At 39.2% G+C, this 20,024-nt stretch overlaps 1 protein-coding gene across 2 annotated transcripts in view; it reads right to left on the bottom strand.

Annotated features, from left to right (window-relative positions):
* Positions 1 to 19,170, bottom strand: part of TTC1 (tetratricopeptide repeat domain 1) — a 32,704-nt gene extending 13,534 nt beyond the window's left edge. The window contains exons 1-6 of one of the 2 annotated variants that reach the window (XM_032196814.1): positions 19,133 to 19,170; positions 18,414 to 18,764; positions 7,082 to 7,142; positions 5,118 to 5,230; positions 2,728 to 2,764; positions 857 to 1,005 (exon numbers count right to left, since the gene is read on the bottom strand). In XM_032196814.1, the coding sequence (XP_032052705.1) occupies positions 857 to 1,005; positions 2,728 to 2,764; positions 5,118 to 5,230; positions 7,082 to 7,142; positions 18,414 to 18,755 (702 nt within the window). In that variant the 5' untranslated portion in view covers positions 18,756 to 18,764; positions 19,133 to 19,170. The other variant, XM_032196815.1, reaches the window with a different exon arrangement.
* Between the last annotated feature and the right edge of the window lie 854 nt (positions 19,171 to 20,024).

Here is a 20,024-nt window from a genome sequence, read left to right as displayed (position 1 = left end):
GACTTCAGTCACATAATTCAGACAGCTACAGACAGATTTTGTCTCCGCTATTCTCTTAATTAAGTCATCAAAAAGTATCTATTTTATAATTATGCCATAAAGGCATAATTGCATTATGACTGCAAATTCACTAATCAGAAAAATAATTCTACTAAAAGAAAAATTGACTCCCACTAATTAAATAGCTAGCAAGAACTGATTATGGGGTACTTGTATTCTGATTTCCAAATTGCGGATCCTTATTGAAGTGATGGCTACTAAAATGCAAGAGTGGCTCACTAACAGAGTCAGCACTGTACAGGTTCTGACCTAAACAATCTTTTCTAGTGCATGTATAAGTACAATTAAAAATCTTAAGCAAAATTTCAATGTTTAGTAGAAATTTATCAGAAATTTATTTGTATTTGAAAAAGCATGTATTGAAATACCTTTGTTTGAAAAAAGTTAATGCATTTAAACAGTTCCAAGATATTCCTGGTAGAGAATCAAACTAGAACTGTAATGTATTAATCGTTAAGTTGTGTGGGAGGTGACCGCGCATGCACACATATGTATTGTGGGGGACATGGGGTAGGTTATTCAACAGGTGAAGATGTAGTTATATGCTTACAGAACATACGTTTACTTCCACTCATTTTATAAAGGTTAAAAGAGGACTACGCTTCATGGACCTAAGTCTTGTCATTACATTTCATGTAATCTTTCTTATGTATAGCCAGAGGAGAAAACCAGTACACTTTTTGATTCAAAGTTATCATCACTGTGTATGAAGCAGCTTGCGCAGTTTTAAATATTTAGACTAGGAAAAGAAAGACCTTGTTTTAAAGTTGTGCCAAAGTACACTGAAAAGGCTTACCATGCAAGCTTCTCTGGCCTGATGAACTGAGGGGTCTTTTTCTAGGACTGCTTTATAATCCTCCAGAGCTTCATCTAGTTTTTCTGTTTTTTCATGTAGTTCTGCTCTCCTCAGTAAAGCTCTAATATAGTTAGGATCTAATTCCACTGCTGGAAAATAAGAACACAACACAGTATTTTACTTCAAACATTTTTATACCCCCTCAAATAAATTCTTAAGCCTGTATTAAAGTCTTAATGTTAATAGATGTTTTAACGCAGCTTAGAATCAGAGTCACGGTTTAAGAGAATTTAGGGAGGCACCCTTTACACCCACCTATGGAGGTCTAATGCAATTGACCATAGATCATAGACATTAGATGAAATATCACTATATAGAAGAAAGCTCTATTTGTGCATTAGAAATCATGTGGCACTTCAGAAACATGAAGAATCCATAACATTTTTCAGTTTCTGCATATATAATAAGTCTATATTATTAGATTACACCTAAAGTTAAATGTACCTAAAGATATATGTAGTAGGGAAACCAAGCATTTCCTTGCTTATCTCACTGCAAGCTGAGACTAACTCCAGAACAACTACTGGTGTTCTTCTGAATATCTCTAAAAAAAAATCAAACAGTTAAAATTGGGTTGGGAAGCCACAAAAGTTTATACCAGCTCTACAAATCACCACAGAGGCATTCAGACTGAATTTAATCTTTTCTTCTCCTTATACCCTTGGCAATTGTGAGCATGTTTACTGGTGCAGTTAGGATTGAATGCTGAACTGAACAGTAGCCTGTGCAAGGTAATTTCTCAAGGATTTCTTCATCCATTTTTCATCACATGAAAAGGAAATACAAAAACCTGCCCATTTTTTAATTGCTAACCCATTAAAATTGTTCTCAGGACAGCTAAACCCCAGATTAGGTAAATATTCTGGTTTATTTATTCTAGAAGGAAAAAGAGAACCCTAAAATCAGCAAGTTGCAGGTTAATGTGAATTGCTTGGCTGTGCGCTAAGTGTTGCATTGCAGTTTGTAAAAAATAAAAAAAATCCCTGGGCAGTGTCAAATGATGGTTAGTTTAAGTCTCACTGCAGCAAAACAGACTTGTTCCCTTTTAGCCACCAAGAAATTACCAGGAGTGTTTTTCAAAATGCACCACCACCAAAACAAGGCAAAACTCCACAGTAACAGAGGTCAGCTAGATTTTGTTACCTTCAAGATTCCTTTTATAACATACAAACTGAGATTTACTGTACAAGCACCACCGGCACTCAGCCATTGGATTAGTTTTTTGGTTGGTAACTTTGGACACTTTTCCCCAGCTGTCATGTGCAGTTTAAAACATACTCAAGCATGGGTGAATGGGTAGAAGAAATAAAGCAATACATGGCTGAAATGATTTTACTAGAAGTTGCGAAGATAAAACTATGCAAGACAAAAACATGAGAGCATAATCACTTGTGACCAAGCAAGAGCCTTGCATGGGGACTTGATAGTGCTTTTAATTCTGTGAGGCCCCACACGTCTTTGGAATCTCAAATTAAACCAAGATTTCGTGGGAATAGCAGGTGGAAATATGTTTAAAATAGTAGGTATAAGGAAACAGCTTCCATAAAATATTTCAATTTTTTTTGGAAAAAAGTACCAACAGCAGTCTTATTGTCACAGGAGAACAGAAAGTAGATTATTATAGGCAGTAAGTTCAACAGACATTTTACAAAACGTATAGTTTTAGATTCGTGTGTCTTTCACTATAGCCTTTCTATAAATTCTTCATATAGAAATGCCCAAAGTTACAGCTCTGTAGTAAAGCACTAACTGTTTAATTTATCCATGAAAGATCTGGCAGAAGAGTGATGCACAGGAAAAAAGAGTCATACCTTTGCTACAGTCACTTAGGGCAGCTTCTGTCTTGTCCTAGAACACAGAACATATAACAAAATTGTATATCATATTTCTTGGGAAACAGCTTGTTTACAATAGCACACAAAAAGGTTTGTCTGTCATTCCAAGGAATAGGGATGTTCATGTAATCAAGGCTTTTCATACCACTGCTTCTGATTTAAAGCCCTTTATCAGCGATTAGCTTCCTCTCCCTGAAAGCTGCCAGTGTTCAGATTGCATGGCTACCTCACTAATCAGTCTGCACTGAACAGACAGCAGCAAGCGACTGTCAAAAGGCTGAGTCACATCTGCAGGCCTTGGCTGAACCAAGCTACAGCTTTCCTACATTTGTCAATTAATTAAGGGGTTGGAATAGACAGTTCCCAGGACTCCCAGATAAATTTCTGTCTGTAAGAACAAAGACATTTGGAAAGCACATATGATACTGCCTTTAGCACTAATATAGGCATTGTCCCTTGCAGAGGAAGCTGAGACTGCCAGGAGTGGTAGGGACAAGATGTTAGCGTGCTCAGACAACCACAGTTAGAGGATGAGAGTCAGGTAATCTGCTTATAAAGATAAAAAAAAATAAAAAATAAAAAAAATGCTGAGACAGAGATCCCGTTTTCATCTAAACTAAAAGGGCTTCAAGAAAAAAAAAAAGAAAACAAGGAAAAGGCTGTTCTGTGCCTGTATTGTTGATTGACGCAGTAGTATTCATAAGGGCAGTTCCTGCATTTCTATACCCCAGGAACTATTTTCTTCTCTATTAAATGGAAGCTGCCTCACAGAATGCCCGACAAGCTTTCATGGTAGTGCAAAGCAAAAGGGTGATGGAAGTATAGAAGAAAAAATACTTAATGGGGGAAGTTAAAAATGTGGATCTATTTTCAGCGTAAGGTATGGGTCTGTGAGGTTCTACTATCTATACAGGTGATACAGTAGTTTGTGCAGTTTTTATTATCCTGTGCTCATCTGGGAAATATTGCATTGTTTTCCTAGCTAACATCTGGATTATGAAGAGCTTTTTCAGGTTACAGCTTTCATATTTGAAAGGTTTCAACATCTGCTATTACAGAATTCTATTTTTTCCTTGCCTGTTCAATTTAGTATCCCAAGAGTGAATTCTAGTTGAGCAAGAATTTATTTATACCTAAATATGGCTGCAAGGTACACTTACAGACAGAGCTGCATCTGCATCAATACTGGAGGAAAACCACAAGGAAGTTCACTTTGCAGGAAAATAAAATAAGCATAGGAGTTACTATGCTATTTTTCCATAACAATATAAAAAACAAAGCAAAAAGAGGGAGTAATTTCTCTTCAATTCTTATTTTCACTTATTTAGAAAGAAGAGGTAATTTAGCACCATATTTATAGCCTGAAGAGACAATATTGAAAGTATGATAATAAGCAAGATAGAAAAGCTATATAAGTGTCTCAGACAACTAAATACAGACACTCAATGCCTGTGAGCCAGAAAAGTATTACTGAATGCTTGTTGATAGGTCCTCCTAGCTCCTGTTGTGGTCAACTAGTAGAATGTGTGAGCTGTATGAAATACACATACTAGCTGTATACTAGCATGACTGTACAAGATCAAACAGGCATAAAGGTTCTCCTCTCACTCCTCCTGTTATATGGCAGTCCAGCGACTTATTTGTAAAGATGAGATTCTCAATTCTTTAAAATCAATTATTAGCTTGTAAATTAAATTGTTGGCTTTCCATTGTGCTTACAGTACATTTCAGGTTCTGGTAACCTGGTAACATGTGGGCATCTGTCCCTGGACATGGAATAGAAAGTAGATAAGAGACAGCTGTAGCCATTCTCTTGGGACAGTGCCCTATTACATAGGGTCCATGCTGCTATATAGCAACTGTGAAGGAAGCACGCTAACTGAATTAATAGTCATAGGAAGCCCTACTTATGCCTGAAAGCATCAAACTAATTATTTGAAGACAAGTCTGACTATCCAGGTTTAAAAAAAAAAAATGGATAAAAAAAACTTGATTTAAAAACAAATACTACCTAGTTACATTTCTAGACAATCTAATACATGGGTCTGTATACATTAAACATGCTTTAACACATCTGTTCCACATGAACTTTGAATTTATTTGAAAGAAAACAAAGCAATCAGTGTTTTAAATATAATGCAGCAAAGCAACTTTGAACAGCTGCTCCAATTGCAACTTTCAGTTTTGAATTAATCCTCAGTAATCAAGTGTACCAGTATTTCTGCTGGAAGCACATGAGAATATACAAGCAACAAAGCCTGCAAACAGTTTAATACTTTTCCCCTCCTTTATGCATCCTTAATGACTTCATAATTTCCTTTGACGTATAAACAATACTTGTCATTTCATAAAACAAAGATATTCACCTGCTTCATTTTTGCAGCAGCTCTGTTTGAAAATAAAACAGCCCTATCTTTCTGGAAGCAGGCTGGACAAATCTGCAGAGCCTTTGTATATGAGTCTTCTGCCTCTCCATAGTCTGCAGATGCAATAGGGAAAAGAAACAACAACAAAAAAACAAAACAGATCATTTATTTCAAATGCCAGTATGGTCAATGAATCATATGGCTAGAATTTCTTTGGAAACCTTTCTCAATATGTGATGCAGTATTTAAACCAGTAATCAGAATCAGCTGCTTTCTGACAAAGTATACTACTGACTACTACTTGTATCAATGACAACCAATTATTTTTTTTAAATCAGCACCCTCATAGGAGCAGAAAAGTAGTCCTGTGCTTCGCATAACTACTGCAGCATGCTGTGCATTAATTCTCACACCCGAATTTGTTTCATCCTTTTTGTTCAGAGCTTTAGGGTTTGAATCTTTTCAGCTGACATGTATCCTTGATCTGAAAGGAAATGCGTGTTGGGACATGTTACTGCACCAATACCTGCTCACAGCAGCTAGGGAAATCTCATTTGTCAGAGTATCTTTCAACAACTGACTTAAAGGTCAGTCACCACAAACCTATCAATTGGCACCTGAAGGTCATCCATCTTCACGTCTGATCTAAAGCACAGACCAGCGATAAAGCACATGAGATGATTAAGTTGTTTTCCAATAATGGTAGATTCAAAGAATGAAAAGGCCCTATAGTGATCCTGAACAATGCCCTGCCAGCTGACAAATGCATTCTCCTCAAACAGAGCAATTCTTTCTGCATACTAGTCAGTGACCGACCAGACAGGTGCTTAAAAAGTTATTCATTTCCAATGCTTTGACAGGCATCAGCAGCACAGGCACACTGAACACATCTGCCAAAGAATTTGTCAGGAAAAGGCTATGGATAAGATCTCAAAAGATGACTGAGCCAATACTACAGGTTTGCTACTTCCATAGTCCCAGCAGCTCCTTCCTGCCTGCTCTGACACTTACCTGAATTGGTAAACCATTCCCCAGCAATCTTGGTCTCTTAGAGACCTCCAGCAGGAAGATCACTGTCTGGTTATCAGAATATGCTTCTGGGAAGCAGAAGTTACTCATTTGTGTAACCCTGTTGACTGAGGTAAGCATTAATGTACATTTCCTTATTTCTTTGAAAATCCTCTAACCATCAAAACATTACATGAATGGTAGGGGTCAAAAATCCCTTCTCCCTTCATGTGCTTTAACTAAAATCATTGGTATTGTTATTTACTGCAGACATGTTGTTACAGATCAACTATGTTTACAACATATCCAGTTCCAATGTAAGCTAGAAGTTTGCACACCTCTAGATTTTTTTAAAAAATATGTATCTATATATTGATCTATATATCTATGTATGTGTACATCTCCACACATAGAAAAATATACACACATGTATGCATAGAGATGCTTGCATGTATATATATACATACACACACACATACACGATATATAGTGTATATATAGAGATATACACACATACAGTGTACAAAGAAAAGGGCCGGTGGATACAAAGAAACATACAAAGGTACAAAGCTATGAGAGTCATTGAGACACTCAGCCTCCATCAATTTTAAGCAATTGCATTAGCAGAACTCAATCTGGTGGAAGCCTTTTTTTTTGCTTAGAAGAAAAAACCCTGGCACTTGGAAGGCAGTCAATTCCGTATCACGTTCTTGGATTTAAACACAGCTTTCATGAGAAACCTGCTTTAGCAATCCAAGATTTTGTGATTTAAACTTATCTCTTAAGGAAGTCTCTCTTTCTGTTCCCTAGAGCTGGGTGAAAAAATGATATAGATAACTTTGAACGATGATAGGTGTGAGGTCTTCCTAGAGGTTTTCTGCAATATCACCATAATGGTGAAGTATTAATTTGAGATTCTCTAACTTGCATACAATATTAAAAGATTATCAACACACCTCCTTTCTTGAACTGCTCATTTCCTTTCTCCTTCAGTGTTGTGCTCTCCTTTCTTCGTTTCTACAAAAGAAGAGACAACGTCTCAAAGTATTTAATTGAAATGAACAAGTAGGTCAGCTGTAGTTCCCGATAAGCTATGAATGGAAATCAGAATAGTATATAACCTGAAGAATTTTAACTAGTACCAAGATCACTTGCTTGCATTTACTGTGGCATGATATGCTTTATAGATCCATAAAACACTGGAGTATACCAATGAGGCAGTTAAAAAGCTCTAGTTCATTAACAACACTATGCACAAAGAGCATTCATATTGAATTATATTGTTTAAACTAGTATGCTAGCATTTTAGCTGTTAGCTTGCTTCTTAATTCCTTTTCAATTCAACTGAATTCAGTGTAGCTCAACTATGTAACATACATGTTAGATGTAAAGTCTCAAAACATTTGCTTGAAATAATTCTACCTCAGAAATTGTTACTTCCAGAGATGTACAAAGCACATTGAGCTTACTGAATTAGAAGCAGGTCCACTGATAACAGTGCCCTGAAAGATTTCTTATGCAGATTGAATAAGCCTTCAGAGCCTGAGACAGGAAGATTGTTCTGCTACACAGTGAAAATTGCACACGCTAAGAGTTGTATTCTCATCCATGAATATCTTAACCATACTCTTGGCACAAGCAAAGTTGACACGAATGCTCTTAGTCTCTGACACTGAAAATACAGGATGTCATAAAGCCATCTCTTACAAAGGAAGCCTTCCACATGTAGACATACCTCACAGAAGGAAAAACAAAGCACTATAAGTAAGACAATATCAACAAGCAGCAATGCTCTTGCTCATGAATCATTTCTATGGTTAAAAAAAACTAATTCGACTGTTGACTTTGCCCCCAAAACATGCACGCATAAAGGTCTTAAATGAAGGTGGCTATAAATTACAGATCACTGAGCAATTAAAAAGCCAACACTAGAAAAAGGAACAGTTTCCTTTCCTGCAGATTCTGTAAATCAAGGATTAATGCAATTATCAATATCACACAGAACATCTCCTTGGAAACAGCTAAATATAGTACCATGGAGCACTGCACCATCTCACAGCTATGCCAAGTAACTGACAAACAATACAAGATCAGAGGTTCTCTCCTCTTACTTTCATTGCTTTTGGAAAGTAGTTCACTTGACCACTGTTACCATCTTCATAATAACAGATCACAGTGCTCCAAAAGCTAGGCTTGAGAGAAGTGGCATTCAGTGGTCACACACGCAACTACACACTAAAATCTTATCTGACCCTTTTGATACATGATTAGATCACTCATTTCCCCCCCCCCCACCCCCCCCATCTCCTATTAATACTCATTGCTCCTCACATTAAAAAAAAAACAAAAACAACACATGGTGGACAAAATACATCACTACTTAGAAATCTGCTTTCCTCCCGGGTGCAATGCTAGATCCACACTGGTCCTTCCACAATGTCACTTGCACCAGCACACACGAGCCAGTCAGTGATTTCTGACTATGAGCATAGGAACGAATTTGAGCACTTACAGCACCGACGGCATTAAAAGCACACGTTCATTGTATATATGTGGGATTTGGCTGCTCAGCACAGGGAATACATAGCTACATTTGAAAGCTGCACCCAAACGTGGGAAACGCTCGACAGAACTTCTCCAGCAAGGTCACTGCTACGCACTCATTTGCCCCTCCACAGAAATACCTTTTTAAAAGATCCTGAATGCACATTGAGTAGAAATTTCCACAACAGAGGTAGCTTTCACACCAGTGAACAGCACAGAGCAGGTTTAGAGATTATGACCTTAATGGAAAAGCAGAGAGATTTAGAGACAATCCTCATCCAACATAAGAAACGCTTGAAACACCAGCCCTACTGACTTCATTGCTCATGACCTATTTAGAGCTGGCCTTTAAGTTCTATTAACTGATTCACTGTTGTTCAAGGTCAGGTTGTGTACAATGTAACAAAAGATTTTTTCCTATGAGAACTACAGCATGGTTATGGTACTCCTGATGCAGAAATCCTAAAAATCAAGGGATACTGGATGAAAAGCTTTACTTGCATTAGCATTTGGATAATTATCAGTTGGACTTGATGATCCTTATGGGTCCCTTCCAACTCGGGATATTCTATGACTTTCTTCCATTTTATTAAAAATACTACAACAGAGTTTATGCTTATCCCAGTCAAATATTAAATCCTAAGAATTGCTTTGAAGCAAGGAGGCTTCGAGAGATTAACCTTAAAGAAAAAGGAATTAAAGAGTTTTGAATCATGGGATTCCTTCTCTGACAGTCAAGAAGGTTGTGAGCTGGAGTCTCAACAGCACAGATGACCAAGGTATGGCCACATTTGCTGGGGAAACATGGACATACAGAAGTCCTGAGCAACTGAGGAGCTTAAGGGCTGTCACACTGGGAAGCTGATTCATTCAATTCTCCTCACCTGAAAGCCTCCTCTTTGGTATCTCCTCTTGTTCACAAATCCAGCTTCACAAACTGGAAGGGCAGTCACAGAACTGTTACAGAACTTAGCCACAAAACTGTTACAGCCATACAAATGTCAGCGAGTGTCTCACAGTCACTTTGACTATTTGCCCAGAAGAAGTGTTGTCTAAGCATGTCTCAGCAGCTCTGGTAAGAAAACCTTATATGGCTTTGCAGCTTACTCAGCTCCCTGGAAAGCAGCTACGCAAGCAATGCAGTCCTGCTTCAAAACCAGCATTTCTGCTGCAGCTTCACCAACATCTTCATATTCCTGTATTACATGTTTCAGGCTGTCACTTAACTTCCAGACTGTACAAGTTTTCATTGTGTTTTCAAAAAAGGTGAAGACTGCGGAATACCGCATGCATCGTTCTTTATTTGCACTGGGAGCGTGACCCATTGGTGATATGTAGTAGCTGACTATCAACCCCTAAAAGCAAATGCACAGGATGTCAAAGCATACATGTTAGAAGTCACAGCCTAAATGCACAGCCTCTAAAGCACACAATGTATTTGTAAGAGAAATAGATGATGTGTTCCTGCATATGTATGCATTTCTTTAACTGAAAGTCACAATACAAAAGCAGCAGAAAGATGACTATTCTGGATTAATTTACATTTAACTTGATTTGAAATTTACATTTACATTTAATTTGAATGGATTCTTGGAGTGTGTGCTGCTCAAATTAATGCTGTTATAATCTTCTATTCAAATTCAGAATTAAAAGAAATAAAGCACCTTTAGAAAATATAACCTCTTTGTTCAGTATGCTGCATTTCCAGCTTTGATAGACTGGTCATCGGTTTGCTGTGATCATATCAGCCCAGAGAGGAAAAAATTGCAAGTGACTTGTCCTTGGGACAAATTTTGCACAATGTCATTTCAGTGTCCCCACCCACTCATTTTTCAGCAAAAGATTTAAGTAGCTGCAGGGCAGGCTACCCATTCCTTGGTGAGGGAAGTAGGTCAGACCGAACTCCTTGAAAGCTCTGCCTCAGGAACAAAGATCTTGACCCACTACATTCCCATAGGCTGCTCACATACAAGCATGGGGTCAGGCACAACTTCCCCAACTTACACTCCATTAAGATCCTCTGCCATTCGAAAGATGTGAAACCTTTTGTATTGCTTTTTGCAAATTTCAAGATGACAAATTCCAAGTGGCAGGCATTAATTTTTGATCTACATTTTCTTTTTTTTAACCATGAGGAAGAATAACTATATTTAACTAAAAGCATAGTTTTTAAATGATCTGATTATAAAGGTTCACGGATTTGGATACTGAATTACAATCATCCGTATTCTGAAGAAATTAGGATCTTGACCTAAACCCACCTGGCAAGCAAGAGGTGCAGAGAATCAAGGCCTGATCTGAAGTAATGAGAAAAAGACAGCTAAATAAATCAAAGCATTATTCAAGTATTAGGGAGAGAGCAACCTACACATTTCTGCTGTTTACTTTGGAAGGAACCAATATAATAGTGCTGGCAATGAAATTCCTAAATATAGCTGGTGAGAGCTGGAGGTTGAATACCCACAGTTTGTAATGCTTCCTAGCACGCTTTCTCTGGCTGTTCCTATGCATTTTATTTGCTCAATTGATTTTAACTTTGCAAGGGAACTGTTCCTGGCTCCAGTTTTGCGAAGAGCAACAGGCATACTCTTTCTCCTCTCCCAAGATATTTATACAAGGTGACAATGCACATCTGCATCTTGTAAACTCTTATGTATGGGCATCCAGCAGCAGTCATTTGAAGTTATTGGGGTTCAAAGGATCTGTGGAAGCAAGCAATTTAAACAGATAAGGAATATACTTTTCAGCTTCAAATACCACTTCTAGTTACAAGCCATCTATTAGCAGTCATCTGCTTCCCCCTGCAGTTTTGTGAAGCTATTGCTGTATCATATTCATTTAAGGAACTTCTATTTAGGTTGTAGTCACTCTAAAATCTTTTTTCAAAACTGGTGAGAGCTGTCACTTGAAAACTATACCAAATCTGTTCTCTCTGCTCAAAAGGTAGAGTAATTGGAATTGCTAGACTGCCCAATTCCTGCTCATCGTAACTTCATGGTAAAGATAGATTTAGTCTTTCTGTTGCTAATCACTACTTTCTCCTGAAACTGTAAGCAGCACATACAGAAACAATAGGGCACATCCACTAGCAGCAGTCACTTTAAGTTAGCGTGCCAGACTGAAATCTGTGCCTATTCCTGAGTGCCAGTCTGTCATTACTGCTCCAGAGGCAACAGCCTCCAGCAGAAGAGTGAAGCTGACCACTTAATCCATCACCACGAGTCAAAACCTTTAGTCATGCATAAGCCTCTCAGTTTTCTAAACCAAAGGTCTTGATTTTACAGTGTCAGCAACTTCCACAGAAATGCAAAATGGAATATAAGCATAAAAACAGCAGCACTGCAAGAAAACCAAAGGTACAATTTTTCACTCTATTAAATTGCCATCCAAAGACTTTTTTTAAGTTTATAAATGCAACTGTGCAACTGAAACTATGAATCTCATAGGGAGACCTACAACTGCAGACTTTATACCCAGGTTCTTCTCACCAGCACTTGGAATTAACTACTCTAGCAGATACAAATAGACTTTTCAGATATGCTTTAACTCAGAAAACAAAACAGGATGTTTTGTTCTATTTTTAATATCATCATACAGGGTCATTTTAGTCCAGCAATCTGTCTTTTACTCTGATTTGACCAAAGCAACAACATACCTAGTGTTACTGCTGTACTGTATACAGGATTCAGGTTACTAAAATAGGTCGTCTTAATAGGGGAATCAACTTTAATTACATTTCCACACAATTGCATTATGACTCCTTCAAAACCCAATTATCTTGCAAGTTTTATTGCTATGCAAAATAATTTTGAATGCTGATTAGAAGCGTTAACAAGTACTGTACAGTCAGTTGCGTTGTCTCATTTTAATTATCTGGTTTGGGTCCAACCAGGTCATTCTTCCTGAAAAGTTCAAAGACCATCTCTCAGTGACCAACACTGGTCTGCTCCACATTAGGAGGTACTTCTTTGGATCTTCTCTTCCACTTTGTACCTTACCTTTTATTTTGTAACTACTGCAGATACAACAGCTGAATTTTCACAGCCAAGGTTACTATACCGTATTGGGCAGATACCTGGAACTAGGAAAACATCAAATACTGAAACGAATGACTTTACTCAAGAAGATATCTCAGAAGAAATCCCAGATCAGTTCTTCAGCCCCTGAAAAAGCAAGTTCTATACAGAAGCTACAACTTATGGAAGAGCAATGGGATCAACCTGAGGCACGGGGAAGAAAAGGGTGAAGAGGCAAGCAGTTTAAAGGAAATTTCTTGATGAGGACAGATCTTCTCTAACACATCCTAGAATTTCTGGGAAAAAAAAAAAAAAAAGATTTACTGTTTAGACCAGAATTGAATATATCTCATGTATAACTTAAAAAAAAAAAAATATCTCAAAGGTTGGTTTTACTTAATTTGTACAGAGTTGCTAACAACACTAATGAAGAAACTGCTCTACTAGAGCTGTGCTCCTCATCTTGCTGACTTTTCCTGAAGTTAAAATAGCAGATGAGCATGGTAAGACAGCTGTAGTTCTAATGCACATGCAACAGCCCAAAGAAGGCAAGTGCTTTTGAGGAATATTACATATTTATTACAGGCCTTACAGCAGCTAGAAAGGAGTGTTCTGTATCCATGAGAGCTTACTAGGCCAGGTGCTTAAGTCTTTGCCAGACAAAGCCCAAAGAACAAGCAACATCTGTCACAATGGAAGAGCGTGAGGGATTCAGAACGCTGCTGCTGGATACACTCATAATTAGTGGGTCCTCCAGAAGAGGACCAGGTCAGACTGAAAAAATTACCAAGTAACAGCTGCTGGGTGTCCTCTGATTAATCCTGCAGACTAGACCAATGTCAAAGCCATCACTGTCAATGGCAACTAACCAGAAAATCTGTCTGCAATGCATCAAAAGCAATTTACTGCTCAGTGCCTCTGCTGAGATAGCAATAAGCATACTTAAATAAAATCTTATGAAACAGAATTTTGTTTCAGGCTGTATAATGCTTAAAAAGCTCAGACTTGCAAGTCCAAACAAGTAACCCAACTCTGTTTTAAGCTACTTCTGCTTTTTAAGAAATTTTCTTGCAGGTTCATGTGTTAATAAACTCTTTTCTTCCTGTTTTTATTTTACTTCATTGTGCAGAAGAAACTTATGTCATCCTACTGCTTCCCTGGAAATAATTTTTATTACTTAAAAATCAGAATTCTCACTATAGAGTGGTCTTGAAACATAATTCAGAGAAAATACACAGCTACTTGCTCCTAATCTTTGATCTCCTCAGCAGCTTCTGCATAGGTGAAAATTTTTACTCAGGGCTGCTACTATGCTACACAAAGGATGTGCATAAACAAAGTGCAAGTACTAAAATCTGTTTCCACATCTCCAGAATAGATTAGTCTTTTTCTACAGCCTAATTATATGACAACATTATTAGAAGTACCAATTTATTAAAACTGCTCAAAAACAGCATATTTAGTTAAAAAAACTACAAAGGTACATATACTCCATAATTTGATTTAAGCAGGGCTAACATCCAGCTCTTGTTATTACAAGTATTTTGATTATGTATTTTACGGTTGATGTTGCAACCACAGTTGACACAACTTTCTCTTGGTTGGGCAAGTATTCTAATCAAAGAAAATTCATCTACTCTGTACGTAAATGCCATCATGAGACTTCAGCTTGATGCCGACTCCCAGCAGCATTGCCTGTGATCTAAAAATACAGACTTTCTTCCATCTAAATCAGTCCCTATAACTGGTTCACTGCGCATTCACAGAGAGAGGTGTGCTGGCACAATGTGGGAGGCAGCAGGGGTTCAGATCAAGGACTGCCAAAGCAGCAAACAGAACTGCTGCTGAGTGTATTGTCACAACCTAGTAATACTATCAAATAAACAAGTTCTGAATATTTCTGCCTCATTTTCTCCAGCTGCAAAAAAAATCATGCTGCCCTTCTTCTCAAGAAAATCTTTTTGAGTAATTTGTGGTTAAAAATATTTGAAAAAAATTAATAAATAGATGTGCAGCAGCTGCCTGCAGACCATAACAGAAGTATTTTTTTTCTTAGAACCTGCATCATTTAACAGATTTTCCTTATAACCAAAATATAGGTTTCACTTTCTAAAATAAAATAATTTTAAACAACAACTCTAAGTATTATACATGTAAAGAAAACTAAGAGTGGAAATTCAGGAAATGATCTATCCCCATGTTTTTTCTAAACAGAAAATATACAGTGATGTCAAGTAAGAGTGTGCTAAGAGATTACTTCAGTAGTTGTAACACCTGCTACAAGCTTCTAATTTATCTCTCATTTCTGGATTTCTCAAGCTGTACTTGTAACAGATACCAACAATATATTGTTGCAGAAAAAAAAAAAGAGAGATGTATTTTAAAGACTGCTTACATACTTTACTCAGAAAGCTCCCTAAGGAACATAATGTTCACACTACATACATTGCTAATCTAATAGCTATGGTGATGCTACAAGATGGATTCTCTCCAATTCATTAGGTGTAATCGTAAATCAAGCTAGAGGGCATAACCTCTCAATGCCGCTGAAAATAAAAATTAGGTATTTCATCTTGCAGAAGGATATCTGCAGCTGCTAATTCTTTCTCTAAAGAAATCTCTCCAGCTTTAAATGATTTTGTACTTCCACAGCATCTTTCAATGGAGAATGTAACAAAGAATGTAATTACTCAACAGTCTTTTGCTTATGTTACAGAGTGCAAAAATTACTGTGAGAACTTAAATGATTATCTAGTGATACAACAAAAACAAGGGAAGCAGAAAAGCTATGACACTACATTTCCAGACCTGTTTTTCTTTCTGGTGCTTAAAACTGACATACTTTTCACCCTGAAAGTTTAGCATTTTGTCTATGAATCTCTCAAACTGCCTTTAAGCCTCATCACGACACATGCTCACAATAACCCTTGCCATACCAGCAATAAATACAGGTAAGAAAAATGGACTTTTTAATCTAAACCAGAAAAGCTGCAAGGGCAACGTGATAGACTGTACCTGGAGAGTGTCTGCTTATAGTGTTCTCCCTTCCTGATCCTCCATACAAGAAAAAAAGACATTGACTTCCTGAATGGAGTCCAGTAGAAGGCCCTCACAACAGTCAGGACATTAGAGACATGACCAAAGCAGCCTGCCTATGAGAACTGAGTCTCATCCAGGCTTAGGAAAAGGTGTCACAGGGAGACCTGGCTGCTAGAGAAAATGGAGACAGACTCCTCCTGTAGGCATGCAGAAACAAACAAACAAACAAACATGTCCAGGGGTCACAAGCTGCAAAAAAGGAAATTCTAATTAGATACAAAGAAAAAAAGAATCCACCATGAGGGTGGTTAAACACTGGAACAGAGGCCTGTAGAGCCTGTGCAATCTCCAGGCTGGGAGATGTCAGCACCATTCTGGGTAGCCTGATCGAGCTGATCCAACTTCCAGCAGGGGTTTCCACTAAATCTTCACAAGCCCTTTTGAGGCAAAGTACATACAAAAAAAAAAAAAAAATCAAGATTTTTTCTAATTCTTCATTATTAAATCTCAAAGCATTACACCCAGTAAGCATTTCACAGATGTCAAAACTGAGTGAGAGACTGAGATATAAAGTAATTTCCACAATGTCAACCAAAAGACATGTATTATTCTCAGTTTCATTCTTATTTCAAAAAGACTGTGTACTACGTTCCTCTCCTCCATGAGTTCCATAGTTTTCCCACCACATGGAACTTTTACATTGACATCACATGCCACTGACGAAAACTTGCCTTTTACCTTCACCAATGTATTTGGATCAGAAAGCCCACCCTATCAGCAAGGGAGCTATCTGAGCCACAGCTTGATTAAGTTTCTCTATACTTGCTTGTAAAAAATATTTAGTTTTCGGTTGCCTGTGTGATCTTAGCTCTGTATATTTCTGCTCACCATTCTCTATTTACATGAGCTGACAGTAAGACCACGGTATAGTCAAGTTACTGCCTAGCCCCTCGCTCTTTCCAAGCTTTTTGGGGGCAACATACAGACATCTGTTATTTACTTACATGACATAGACAGGGATAGTCAACAGTTAAGAGTGGCACAGCTTTATCAAGTGCGTTGAATAAGAAAGGACCAGCCTTCCTGTACAAAAGTACCAAGCCCCTATACGTTCACTGGCGCATTCATATTTTATGCACTTAAAAAATATGACACTTCATTTCTTCTTTTCCTCATTTTGATAGCCCACGTCCATTACCATTGGTAATGATGATTTAGGAGTTTCTGAAACAAGCCATTCAGTACGCTATCTTCCCCTGTGAAGTAATGTTTTCTGGAGATGGAGCCCACCCTCTCATTCCTTGCTCAACTCTCTCCATCCCTCATTATAATCAATTATGCAATGCTACCTATGATCCAAGCTGTGCACCTACTTCCAGTGAGGACTCTATCCCCCTTATAGAAATAAGACCACAGAATGGTTTGGGGTGGAAGTGACCTTGAGGAGCACCAAATTCCACCCCCCTGTCACGGCAGAGACACCTCCCACCACACCTTGGATTGCCCCAAGGCCCCATCCAGCCTGGCCTTGAGCACTGCCAGGAATGGGGTAGCCACAGCTTCTCTGGGCAGCCTGGGTCAGGACCTCAGTACCCTCAAAGAAACTATTTTCTTTCTCATGTCCAGCCTAAACCTACCCTCTCTTAGTTCTAAGCCTTTACCCCTTGTTCTATCCCTACATTTTCTGATAAAGTTCCTCTCCAGCTTTCCTATAGGCCCTCTTTAGGTACTCGCTCCCTAGAGGCTTTACATTCATGCCTATAGGACTATAAAATGAAGTTTGCTGAAGTCTTCCCCTCACCTGAAATTACAATGGGGGAAAAGGTGGAGTTCTGACCTAGTTGCCAATAAATATATGAGTATTTTTCATCAATATGTCAGTTATTAGTATAATTAACTGCTCATCTGGGTAATGCAATCAGGTTTTAAGATGCTGGATAAAGTTTTGGTTTAGTATTTTTACTTCCTCACCATTCACAAATTCAAGTTGCAAAAAGTTTTTTTAATCTAATTATATGATGACCATAATACCCTAGGAACCTTGAAAGCTAATGGCTATCAAGTGACACTACTGACTAAGGGTCACAACAACTGGTTCACACAGACTTACTGTGGCATAGACACTTTTAGAGGCTGCTGAACAAGCCCTCAAGCCTATTTCATTATTGCTCACAAGCTCACACAGCTTGTTACCCAAGCATTTTGCCCAACATTGAAAACAAAAACAGTTAAAGCATTTTGTTTAAAGCCTCAATAATCTATAGGGATAAATTTCAACATTAATCCCAAAACACTAATACACCAACTAGCCTTTCAGATATCAAAAGCATCTGAAACCCCTCCCTCCCTCCCCGAGTTTTTGGAAAGCATTCTGCAGATAATCTGGGGAAAACAAATAATGCACAACTCAACAATGTGAAACAGGGAAAATTTTGTTTCTTATAAACTGTCTTAAGTGACAGCAACCTTACACACTGGTGAAAATAGATAAAAACCTGCGACAGAATGTGATGATTAGCAGCAGTAAGCAAAGCTAACAAAATAATAGGTACCAAAAAGAAATTGGGAAAACTAACATTAGTCACATAAAAGAGTTTTAAAGGTCCGTTTTCATGCTGGTCACAGACCATTCAGAGAAGTGACACTGAAAATGTATCTTCTTATATTCAATGTGGGTACTTTGAATTACCTGTTTTTCTTCCTCTGGCATATCTTTTTCTAGTTCCAGTAAGTATTCTTCATCTAGTTCTGTCTGCTTCCTTGTGCTATTCTCGTCACTCTGTATATTCCCTTCATCATCCAGTAGAGGTTCTTTCACCTCAAAGGAGTCATGACAGTCATGGAAACACTCATCTGCTATCGTGGGATCTTTGGCTGAAGATGCTGCATAGCCACTTCCCATATTTTGGGGACTGTGGATATCTTTATGGCCAGAAGCCAACGAGCTGGTGCTCTGCGATGCCTTCTGATCAGAAAGCTTTAAGTGACCAAGTAATTCTTCAGGTGGGCTTCCATCTTTAAACTGTTCCATGTCAGAGCCCTTGGAAAGGTTAGATTTTTAGAAACGAGAAAGAAATCACCCTAAATACGCCCAATACAGCAAACAAGTATCTAAAATGCTTATAAACGCACCTCAAGAACCGAGCTACTAACAGATGACATCACCCGACAGAACCCATAGCCCCTCTAGGGGAGGACACCAGCAGACACCCCTCCCAGCCGCCACAAAGCTGAGGGGGGCACCGCGCTGCCGCCACATCCCCGTCAAGCCCCAAGCCCCAAGCCCGCCCAGGCCCCGGCCGTCCCACAGCAGGACCCCACCGCGCCCACCTGCAGCCCGGGGCCCGGCCACCCCCACGGCCACCCCGGTACGGCCTCCACCGGGCCCGGCCGCCCCCAGGCCCCGACCTGTGCCTTCTCTTCCGGCTTCCTCCGCACCCGCCTCACCTCGCAGGTCGCTTCCTGCCTCTGGGCCAGCCAATAGAAAGGGGGCGGTGCGCGCGGGGCTTGCTGGGCTTTGTAGTCGCTACGGGCTGACGGAGTTTCGGCTTCTGAGGGTTGCTGGGAGTTGTAGTTCTCGGGACGCAGAGGGCAGTGCCGGCCCGCGGGCCCGCCGGCGGGAGCAGAGGGCAGGGGAGGGGAGGAAGCCTTTAGGCTGGGGGGTGAGAGGGGGCGTTACAGCCCCGAGAGCCCTGGGTAACGCGGTGAAGAGCCTGAGTCAGAGCTCCGTCAGGGCCCCGGCTGTGGTGAGGCCACAAATGAGGGCTGGAGGGAAATAGGGAGGGCCCGATGGGTGAGCAGCAAGAGGGCTCGGGTACTGGCCCCAAGGATGCTGGCCTATTGCCTGTGCCCTCAGTGACAGCTGTGTGGCATGTCACGGCTGTACCGCCTGCAGGGCACCCGGAACTGGTTGGCTGCGTGATGCACTTGAGGTTTATTTATCTTTTATTCCAGTAGCATGTGGAAAACAAATTCTGTGTAACTAAGCACTAGGATAAAGCCCCCTGTCACTTTGCTTTGCATCCAGTCATTTCATACCACACAAATGTTGCACCTCAAACTTAGAAACAAAACTGAATTTTCTACAAGTTTTGACTTAGGGAAAAGTATGTGAGGCAGCACCTTTTTATTGAAAATCGCTGTGCCAAGCCATGAGGCAGTCAGTATGTATTATGAGGCTTTCATTGCTCTAAGCAGTTTTTCAGCAAGCTTTTCAACAACTAAAAGATCTCTGCAACATACAGAGATACGTTCCAGATTCATATTGGGTAGAATTTGTCCTTATCAGCAGGATGTGATT

Source organism: Aythya fuligula, chromosome 14 (assembly GCF_009819795.1).
Source record: "Aythya fuligula isolate bAytFul2 chromosome 14, bAytFul2.pri, whole genome shotgun sequence".
Lineage (NCBI taxonomy): Eukaryota > Metazoa > Chordata > Aves > Anseriformes > Anatidae > Aythya > Aythya fuligula.
This window is presented reverse-complemented; position numbering and strand designations above follow the sequence as displayed.